Source organism: Mesoplodon mirus, assembly GCF_964341445.2.
Source record: "Mesoplodon mirus genome assembly, chromosome: 10".
In the NCBI taxonomy this organism is placed as follows: Eukaryota; Metazoa; Chordata; class Mammalia; order Artiodactyla; family Ziphiidae; genus Mesoplodon; species Mesoplodon mirus.
The window spans coordinates 32,919,985-32,931,410 of record NC_138986.1 but is presented as its reverse complement, the minus strand read 5'-3'; the positions used below and the strand labels follow the sequence as shown (position 1 = coordinate 32,931,410).

At 37.9% G+C, this 11,426-nt stretch overlaps 1 protein-coding gene across 2 annotated transcripts in view; it reads right to left on the bottom strand.

Annotated features, from left to right (window-relative positions):
• Nucleotides 1–8,386: 8,386 nt before the first annotated feature.
• Nucleotides 8,387–11,426, bottom strand: part of ARHGAP18 (Rho GTPase activating protein 18) — a 125,765-nt gene continuing 122,725 nt past the window's right edge. For both annotated transcript variants that reach the window (XM_082634109.1, XM_082634110.1), the window contains exon 15: nucleotides 8,387–9,907. In XM_082634109.1, coding sequence (XP_082490235.1) covers nucleotides 9,816–9,907 — 92 coding nt within the window. In that variant the 3' untranslated portion in view covers nucleotides 8,387–9,815. The remainder of the gene's footprint in view (nucleotides 9,908–11,426) is intronic.

The following is an 11,426-nucleotide window of genomic DNA, read 5'->3' as shown; positions in this document are numbered from 1 at the left end:
TTACCTAAAAGATGTTTCATTTCCAACTGTTTAGGCTCTTCACACACCTCAACATATCCTCATTTTCTCTCCCTTCTACACCCATAATACACACCTCTCTCTTGCCCCAATCCCTTCATCCCAAACCAGTACTTACCTTCTTCTAGGACTCAATGCAAAGCACCACCATTTCCTCCTAGGTGTCTTTTTTTTTTTTTTTTAATTGGAGTATAGTTGCTTTACAATGTTGTGTTAGTTTGTCTGTATAGCAAAGTTAATCAGCTATATGTATACTTATATCCGCTCCTTTTTGGATTTGCTTCCTGTTTAGGTCACCACAGAGCACTGAGTAGAGTTCCCTGTGCTATACAGTAGGTTCTTGTTATCTATTTTATACATAGTAGTGTATATATGTCAATCCCAATCTCCCAATTCATCCCACCCTCCCCTTCCCACCTTGGTGTCCATACATTTGTTCTCTACATCTGTGTCTCTATTTCTGCTTTGCAAATAGGTTCATCTGTACCATTTTTCTAGATTCCACATACATGCATTAACATACCATATTTGTTTCTCTCTTTCTGACTTACTTCACTCTGTATGACAGTCTCTAGATCCATCCACATCTCAGCAAATGACCCAATTTCGTTCCTTTTTATGGCTGAGTAATATTCCACTGTATATAGGTACCACATCTTCTTTATCCATTCGTCTGTCGATGTGCATTTAGGTTGCTTCCATGTCCTGGTTATTGTAAATAGTGCTGCAATGAACACTGGGGTGCATGTACCTTTTGGAATTATGGTTTTCTCTGGATATATGCCCAGGAGTGGGATTGCTGGGTCATATGGTAGTTCTATTTTTAGTTTTTTAAGGAACCTCGATACTGTTCTCCATAGTGGCTGTATCAATTTACATTCCCACCAACAGTGTAAGAGGGTTCCTTTTTCTCCACACCCTCTCCAGCATTTATTGTTTGTAGATTTTTTGATGATGGCCATTCTGACTGGTGTGAGGTGATACGTCATTGTAGTTTTGACTTGCGTTTCTCTACTAATTAGTAATTTCATGTGCCTCTTGGCCATCTGTATGTCTTCTTTGGAGAAATGTCTATTTAGGTCTTCTGCCCATTTTTTGATTGGGTTTTTTTTTTGATATTGAGCTGCATGAGCTGTTTGTATATTTTGGAGGTTAATCCCTTGTCAGTTGCTTCATTTCCAAATATTTTTTTCCCATTCTGAGGTTTTTTTCCTCTTGTTTATGGTTTCCTTTGTTGTGTAAAAGCTTTTAAGTTTCATTAGGTCCTGCTTTTTTTTTTTATTACTCTAGGAGGTAGGTCAAAAAAGATCTTGCTGTGATTTACATCAAAGAGTGTTCTGCCTATGTTTTCCTCTAAGAGTTTTATAGTGTCCGGCCTTATATTTAGGTCTTTAATCCATTTTGAGTTTATTTTTGTGTATGATGTATCCCATTTACCATTGCAACAAAAGAATAAAATACCTAGGAGTAAACCTACCTAAGGAGGCAAAAGACCTGTACTCAGAAAACTTTAAGATACTGATAAAAGAAATCAAAGATGACACAAACAGATGGAGAGATATACCATGTTCCTGGATTGGAAGAATCAATATTGTGAAAACGACTATACTACCCAAAGCAATCTACAGGTTCAATGTAATCCCTATCAAATTACCAGTGGCATTTTTTACAGAATTAGGACAAAAAATTTTTACAATTTGTATGGAAACACAAAAGACCCCAAATAGCCAAAGCAATATTGAGAAAGAAAAACAGAGATGGAGGAATCAGGCTCCCTGACTTCAGACTATACTACAAACTACAGTAACCAGGACAGTATGGTAATGGCACAAAAACAGAAATATAGATCAATGGAACAGGATAGAAAGCCCAGAGATAAAGCCATGCACCTATGGTCATCTAATCTATGACAAAGGAGGCAAGAATATACTATGGAGAAAAGACAGCCTCTTCAATAAGTGGTGCTGGGAAAACTGGACAGCTACATGTAAAAGAATGGAATTAGAACACTCCTAGGGGTCTTTAGGAAAGCTATCTCTTCCCCATCCAATGGAATCATCCAGTTCTCTTGACCCCAACTCTGCAACATCAATATAACCCATTCTCATGCATTTTCATTGTCATAGGCCTAATTCTGAATCTCATCCTTTCAGGCCTGGTCTAATCCTTGGTATCCTAACTGGGCTTCCAGCTTAAATACCATGACCTCCATTAACAATTACCCAATTAACGGTGCCCTTTCTCTATGCTCCCCAGTATATTTTATCTATAAATAAAATATATAGTTAGTTGCATCCATTTCTGCCTCCCTCAGATCAGAGATTCATTTGCTGAGAATACCTTCCCTATCACCAGCCTGTATCAATGCTCCCCACAGATCTAAATGTAATCTCCTGGGAAAATGCATCATACCGTGTGATTGGTTTTCACATTACCACAATATAAACCACAGTGCAGCACGAGCAAGCACTACAATGCTTGGAAAGCAAAGGAAAGGAGAAGAAAGAGGAACAAATAGATAGTTACATTTCTTTCTGAAACTTTAAAGTATTCCTTATCATAATAACATCTTCTAATGAACTCACAGTATGCTTTAAGGCATTATCTAGTAATGTCTAATAATTTTTTAATGATGAAGAATGTGAATTCCTTCCCTCGCCTTAACATGAAGACAAGAATGAGGATGAATGATGCATGTCCCTAGAATGTGTTTCAAGATTCTTGGACAAAAGTGATGCACAATCTCTCAATAGTTGATTAATTCTTCTTGTTCTCAGTAGAATTCTCAGTAGAATTGCTGAATACAAACTGGGTGATACAAGCTACCAAAGCTAAGATGCCCCAAGATTTCTCCCATTGAAATGAGCATTTTAAAGGAACAAGTAATGATTAAATCACTTCCTTTTTTTTTTTTTTTTTGAATTTGTGACAAGGTGACTGTCCCATGAAAGAGAAAAAATTTTAACTGACTATTCAGAATTAGGCCACTCTCTGGGAGTCTCCTTATGAACTTGCCTTCCTGGGAAATTCCTTGCTCACTTTGGCCCTGGGTGGAGGGGGTAGTGACTTAAGGCAGAGATTACATGAAAGCCATAATTTTGTAAAGGTTATAGGAGATGCAACAGGAGACAGAACTGAGCTGCCTTGGTGCAACAAGGGGTGAACATTAAAGGAGGAGTAAAGATGGAAGAGAGTGGGGCTGCTTTATCTGAGGCTTATCTGAACTCCTTTGGTTGAGAAATCAAGACTGGAAATCTCAAGATAAAAAGCTTGCTTGTGACAAAGCCAGTGCACGTTGGCTTTAGTCGGAAAGATCATGGAAGAAGCTTTTCTTGCAGCCAATCTGCTTCTCTTATACAGTACGCAGCTACGTGCAAAAATAGCCCGTGGAAACTTTCAAAGACATCTTAAGGAGTTTAAGAAATGATTACATGGAGGGAGGGGGTTCTAGTGTTTCATATGAAACCCTTTCTAGCAGAGCCAAGTTACCCCATGCAATACTTTAGGCCAGAGTGGAAAAAACAAAACAAAACAAACCAACTAGATGCCAAATCCAGATTCTAAGATGTGAGGCCAACTGGAATGGAAGGAAAATTCTTATTGCTATATTTATTAAATATGAAATTTGAGAAATCACAGACTCAGAAAAGCCAAGAAAATGTAGCGGGACCTCTTCTGCAGGAACAGTGAACACCAACTGAAGATGCCCAGGACCATCGCAGGAGTGAAAAAGGTATCAAGTATGGAAAATAAACCAGTTAAGGGTCTGTTTTCTTCCTGGGCATCTAGGTCTCAGATGCAGGGAGAGAACTCTGTCCTTTATGCCAGTTTATTTACCTTAAATGAAACAAATCATATTTAAAATGGAGCTGAACTCACTTCAAGTAGAGAAAAGATGCTCTGGAATTATTTCTGTGCCCTTTACGGTGCCCTATATACCCTGAGGAAGAGTTACTGCCCGGGGTTTCCAGGTGGAAAACTTTTATGACATTGGAACCAATAACCCCAAAGGAGACTGACAGCTGATCATAATACCACTAATAAAAATACAAGTTTATTGAATACTCACTATCAGGCAAAAATACATTGCTGAGCCCTTTTATATCGATTGACTTATTCTAGGAAGCTTCTAAGAAGTAAACATTCCTTTTATTCTCATTATACAAAGTAGAAAATGAGGCAGAAGGAAGGAGCTTGTCTTACTTAGGTCACATTCATTAACCCAGGTAGGTTGGCTCCAGTATCTATGTCACCTCTTCAAACAGTATTTAACTGCCTAAATTCCGCAAACCATTTCCGCAAACCATTTAGCCCAGCATTCGAGGCCCTCTCTATACCACCTCTTACTTCTTCTGCTTGCTAGTATCTCATTTATTTGTTTCTATGTAGCAGACTCCTGGTAAGAGCTGTCCATACTCTCAGGCTCTGATTCTTCTGCGGCTGCTCTGTCTCAACGCCACTTTAATCAGTCTTTCATCCCCATCACTTTACCTAAACTGCACAGCAAGGTCAACAATGACCTTCACATAGGTAAGTCCAGGAGTCTCTTCCCAGCTCTTATTGCATCTGAGCCATAAGTAGCCTCTGACATCACCATCACCCCCTTTCCTCAATAGCTTTGCTTCACTTGGCTGCTGGCACATCACAATCTCTTGGTTATCTCAACGGTCTCTTCTTTTCAATCTTTTTCCTGGTTCCTTCTCCTTTTTCTCACCTCTAATGTTGGGTAGCTCCAAGGCTCCGCTCCCGGTTATTTTTTCTACCTTATGCACACTCATTCCCTTGGTGATCTCACGCAAGCTCATGGTTCAAGTCCATTTACAAGCCAGTAACTCCAGCCCAGACCTCTCTCCTGAGTTTCTGCGCAGATAACTGCCTACTTGACATTGCTGCTTGAATGTCCAATAGGCACCCAAATTCAATACATCCACGATGAACTTCTGAATCCCTCTTCCCTCAGAACACCTGATTTACCCTCTTCTTCCCTATTTCTGTTGTTGGAAACTCCATCCTTCCAACTGCTCATGTCAAAAATCTTGTGGTTATTCTCGATTGAAAATGCATCCTCCTTCTCTCTCCTACTAGAAAGCCGGCAGGTTCTACCTTCAAAAATACATGCAGAATCTGATCACTTCTCATCACTCCACAGCTACTGCCCTCACCAACAGTGCCCTGTTTCACTCTCAAAAATGTTTTGATTTGAATAAATTATGGTCGCCCTACTACAAGGCCCTCCATGGTCTCACGCCCATGCTCACCCCAGTGTTCCCTCTCTGACCTCATCCATTACTTTCACAGGCTCTCACTCCACTCCGGCCATGATGGCATCCTTGCTAATCTTTGGTGAGCCAGGCACACTTCTGCCTTTGGGTCCCTGTTCTGGTTATTCCCTGTCTGGAATGCTTTCTTCCAGATATCCATGTGGCAAGTTCCTTCAAGTCTTTGCTCAGTTTCTAGATGTTCAGTGAGAACCCCCATTTACTACTGGAATGAGCCTATCCCTCCATTATTTGTCACATTCCCTGCTCATCCTTTTTCTGTCTCCACTGTATTTCCATCCTTTCAACATACCATATAATTTTATTTACAGTCATCCCTTTGTATCAGCGGGGGATCGGTTCCAGGACCCTGGCAGATACCAAAACCCATGGATGCTCAAGTACCTGATATAAAATGGTGCAGTATTTGCATATAACCTATGCACATCCTCCCATATACTTTGAATCATCTCCAGATTACTTAAAATGCCTACTACAATAAAAATGCTATGTAAATAGTTGCCAGAGTGTACAAATTTATTTTGCTTTTTGGAACTTCTGGATTCTTTTTTTTTTCCCAAATACATATTTGTTTAATACTGAAAGATTTATTGTAGATATTTTTGTTACACAATTATGTTACATATTATGATACAAATACATTTGCAACATTAACATATATGGGGACTGTTAAATCATTTACTATTTCTTTTGCAAAAAGATAATTTCCTGAGGCTTTCATACCTGTAATAACTGAATCTGTTCTCATTTGGATCAAATCTTCATCCTTTAGCCCTGAGTCACAGTCCACTGCTGAATGAGTCTACACTTGCCCATTAACCTTGCTTGGACTATTTTATGTATGGAATATCTGAGCCTTTACTACTAAACTGTTTTATTACTAAGCCAGGACACGCCCTCTGCCTTACTGAGTAATTTCCCTCTGCAGCTGCAGTCCTCAGATGCTGAATAAAAAAGGGCAGATTTCTCGTAGTTGCCTCCCTGCCTTCTCCTGACTCAAACATCTAGAGGATTCAAGAAAACATCCAAATATTTTTCATCCTTGAAACCTCTGGATATGGAGGGCTGACTGTACTTATTAAATCATTTTATTTAATTATTTGTCTCCCTCCACTGGAATGTAAGAGCAGAGCTCTTTTCCTCACTGATGTACCTCAAAGGTAGAGCCTGCCTGGCACATACATGTAGGTACCCAATAAATATTTGTTGAATGAAGAAACAAGCACGTATACACTAAAGACAGAGGTTATTATGTCCTCTTAGACATCTCTCTTTTTAATTTCCTCGTTCACTGTCTTCCTCTTATCATGATCCTTCTGCTTGAAATAGACATTGCCAAAACATTTAATTGTGTGGGACTTCGCTGGTGGTGCAGTGGTTAAGAATCTGCCTGCCAATGCAGGGGACATGGGTTTGAGCCCTGGTCTGGGAAGATCCCACATGCCTCAGAGCAACTAGGCCCGTGCACCACAACTACTGAGCCTGCACTCTAGAGCCCGCAAGCCACAACTACTGAGCCCACGCTTCACAACTACTGAAGCCCGTGCGCCTAGAGCCGGTGATCTGCAACAAGAGAAGCCACTGCAATGAGAAGCCCGTGCACTGCGACGAAGAGTAACCTCCGCTCGCTGCAACTAGAGAAAGCCCGTGCAGCAACGAAGACCCAATGTAGCCCAAAAATGATTAATTAATTTAAAAAAAAACGTTTAATTGTGACTCAGAAAACCCTCCTCCCACCCTCCCTCTCCACTCAACAAGTTAAGGATAAAAGCAGACTAACAGACTGAACATAGAAACCTTGGAATTATTATTTACAATTTTCACGATCAGTGATCTGAGAGGGAGATCCATGCTGTTCTTACCTAATTGTCTTGGAGATGCCTGGCACTGAGTCTTAACCGCATACTCTGAACTCGGGTTCTCTTTGAAAACTTCCAAGTTTAGCTGTGAAGGAATTCCTGACCAATAGTGCCATCTACTGATCAACAGGTGAGAAATCAGGACAGTGAGGAAGAAAGTATAAACCAGTTTAATCTGAAAAGTAGGAAAACATAGTAATGAAAAATCCCATAAAGTCAGTAAAATAAACTGCTTTTCCCAAAGAGTGCTAGCAAGGAGTTTACACTGAATTCTATAGCAGCAGTAAGCAAATATTGTGCAATTGTAAAGACTCATAATAACCCCCTTCAGAAAAGAGGAAGCACTTCCAAAACATTAACAGGGCAACCAGTTTTCTATAAATACCAGCTTTCTGTTTTTCACCAGCAACTTAAGAATTAGGATATTTGAGAGGCAAAGCAAATATATTTGTTGTTTTTATTTTCCTTCACATACAAACGAATAAAAACTAATCTGCCCAGAGATTTAAAATTCACTAGAAAAAAAGAAAATTACAGAAAAGGCATTTTGGAAAATGCAAGGGCATTTATATTTAAGACTATACACTATAAAGTTTCTCCTCTTTTATAAGTGTAGATAGACGTTTTTCTTGGTTATTTAAATGCAGTACTTACTGTTCAATGTCAATAAACGCAGGTCATGAGTTCTAAGAAGGACTCAGATAAAATGGCATTTTCATGTTTATTTACCAAGATCTGCTACTTTTTCATTATCAAAAGCCTCTTGTGTCTCCCCACTCCCTGCTGTGAGTAGTAACTGTGGTGACAATTAGTTGACACAAGCTTTAGGCAGCCATTTATCTAAATCATATTCACCCCTGTCTTTTATTTAAGTTGGGCACCCCTAAAATGCTTTAAGCACTTGATTTTGCTTTTATATTGTTAACTGTCTTCATTAAATGAAAATATTAATAAAACATTTTACTAACTGAGAAATTAATATATACTGTCAAAATCAGAAATAGAATACAGTGTGTTTTGAAAAATCCTAAAGAATAGAAATTTGCATAAGGAAAAAAAAAAGAAAGGAAACAAGTTTAAATCTCCCACGTGTCTTCCCACTTTAAAAATTACACAGGAACAATAAATAGGAACAGTAAAAGAGTAGAAATGACTTTTAACAAAAACAAAAATAGTCCATTATTATACTCATGAACGGATAGGGTTAAAAGTAATAATTCCAAGAGAAGATAATTTAGAAAAATGCATTTAATTATAAAAAAATTTTAAATAAAAAAGCAATGGCACAAATCACCACAAAGATATTTAAGTGATCATATCCACAGGCTGCTCTTGTAATTAAAATTTGCGACTGTTCTCATTAGCAGCATTTTCCCCTCCTAATTAGAGTGACATCGAGAGCTTCTGAGAATGTGCAATTTTTCCTGAAGTCCTAATAAAAGTATCATAAACACAGTTGTGCAATATTTATTTACATCACCTTTTATTTACTACACTCTAAACTCAAAAAATATTGAACATTTCTCTCTCACTTCATTCCTCTTATTTATAGTACAGAGGCTCATCTCTTTTCACAATATGGTTTGTGCATTAAAATCCCTGGGAATAGTCCTTTCTACCGCATTTTAATAAATTTGCTCTGATTATTTAAAATAAGGACACAAACAAAAGCTTGTTCATATGACTGTGTCATACCCAGAAGAATAACTCTTACTGTTGACTTATTTATGAGTAAAAAAAAAAAAAAAATCCCTCTTTTAGCAGAATACATTCTCAACAATTACTGGTTCATACAATCATGCATATTTGTACTGTTTATATGACAACAGGTAAAGCCAGCTATGACTTTTTAAGTTTCATTTAGAAGACTACAGCATACGTGAAGTGATCTGGCTTTCACTCTCTTGTTATCCATAATCCAGTTATTCCACGTGGATATTTTTTATTTCTTCTGAGTATGTAAGTCTTAAATGGTGCAGCAATAATTGGCAGTTTCTGACAGTTCTATTTTCTTGATAGTGGATACAGTTTTGTGCACATATGTCAGATAAACTGAAAAAAATGCAAATCACTTCATGTGATACAGTGGGAAGAAGTGGGATGCTATTGTTTGAACAAATGATTCAAAGAGATAAATATTAACATTCAGTAGAGACAGGAATACTGTTGAATTCAGTCTGGTTTAAGAGGTACTGTCTTTACAACTTGCCATACCTGGTATTTGTTACCTTTTTGGTTGAAAAGTAAACCCATTTGGGGGAAGGCAGATGTCAGGAGGAGAGAAAGGTGAAAAAGCATATATTACTGTATGTATTATTTGAGGAGAAAAAAAGAGAGGGAGGAGAGTATATTTTCACATTAAAAAAAAAAGATGTCACTTCTGGACACATTCCACAGAGTGTATAAAAATAGCCTCCAAGCTAAATAAGCCCCTTTCTTCTCACTCCGGAGATGTTTTCTAATAATAATATGAATAATAATAATTAACATAATCTGGCAGCAGCACAAATCTATAACTTTTTAAAGCTTGAGTGTGTCACTATTCAAGAGTCAGGTACATTTGAATAATAAAAGTGTCCCACTGTTTCTTTTATTTACACTCTTGACCCAGCAAATATGACTAAGGGAGTCCTTGCGGTTATTTGCAGCGTTAAGACTTCTATGATGGCTTTGACTTTATAACCCATTCAGCATTGGGGTTGAGCTGATATAAGTCCTTCATGTAAGTGTCGTCATCGAGGCAGCGTTCCCCTAGTAAAGAGATGTTGCATCAGTTTAATACAGTGGGGAGATAGGGATGCAATTTTAACTTTAAGCCTAGTGGTTTAACTCAAGTCTTACGCTTCGAAATAGTTCTCATTTTTTCCTGTCTCCCATAATATTATAAGGCTTGGCCAAATATTGGAAAAGTCGATTGAGTAGTTCTCTAAATGTGCAGGTTTCAAATTTTAGGAAGTTGAAAATTCTGTGATGGGCTTTTAAATGGTTCCTTAAAAGCTTATTCACCTTTATTAAGAGTGGAAACAGTTTTGAATTGACCTAAGTAAGAAACCATGCTTAAGTCCCAATATCTAATAGCAAAATGCAAAATCAAATATACTAATACTTAATCTTTTCTTTTTTTTCTAATAATTAATCTTGATTAATACGGGTAACAATACAGAGTTCTAGTGGAGTTGTGGTTTATTTAAATTTTTAGGAGTCTCACATTCTTGTATTCAACTTTCAATATTTACTAAAACTTTTACATCCTAGAAAAAAATTCTAAAAACTTATCTTAAAATATTTTCAATTACTATTTTGAATTAAACACTATTTCATTTATTTGTTGACAATTTCACTCTTACCTTTTTAAAGGTCAAAATAAGAGAAAAAGTTTATTTTGCATTTTAATAAGATGAGTACAACCCATTGATAATTACACGTGGGAAAATAAAATATGGGACATGGTCAAAACTAATCCATGTATCTTATTTCTATTTCATAAGCTAACAATATGTTTATGTATGCATATGTATATTATTTAGTAGGCAATCAACAATGGCAAAAATAACTTCTGCTTTCACTAAATATATCTAGTACTACACCATAATAAAAGTGTCATCTTGGTCTTAAATGAGCTCAATTACTTTCTTTATTAAGATGTGCCATCAGTGTATAAAAAAGAAAAAAGTTTTGAAAAACTGCATTAACCATTTTAGAAGTTATTCCTATTTTAGGGAACCTGCTTTTGGCTCAGGTTCCACATAGATGGGCATTTGTACAAAGAAGCTCTAAAGAGCCAGAACAGAAAGGTGAGACCACCAAAAAAAAATCCACAATATTCATCAACTATCTACAGCTTGCTATATTTTACTTCTAATTTCTTTTTCTCTCCCAAAGACATAAATAATAACCACTGGCAATGTCAAATCAGCATATGGAATGCAAGATTTAAAAAATGTGCTTACCGGGATTTCCCTGGTGGTGCAGTGGTTAAGAATCCACCTGCCAGTGCAGGGGACACAGGTTCAATCCCTGGTCCAGGAAGATCCCACATGCCGTGGAGCAACTAAGCCCGTGCACCACAGCTACTGAAGCCCGTGAGCTTTAGGGCCTGCGTGCGGCAACTACTGAGCCCGCATGCTGCAACTACTGAGCCCGCATGCTGCAACTACCGAAGCCCAGGCACCTAGAGCGCATGCTCCAGAACAAGAGAAGCCACTGCAATGAGAAGCCGGCGCACCGCAACAAAGAGTGGCCCCTGCTCGCTGCAACTAGAGAAAGCCCG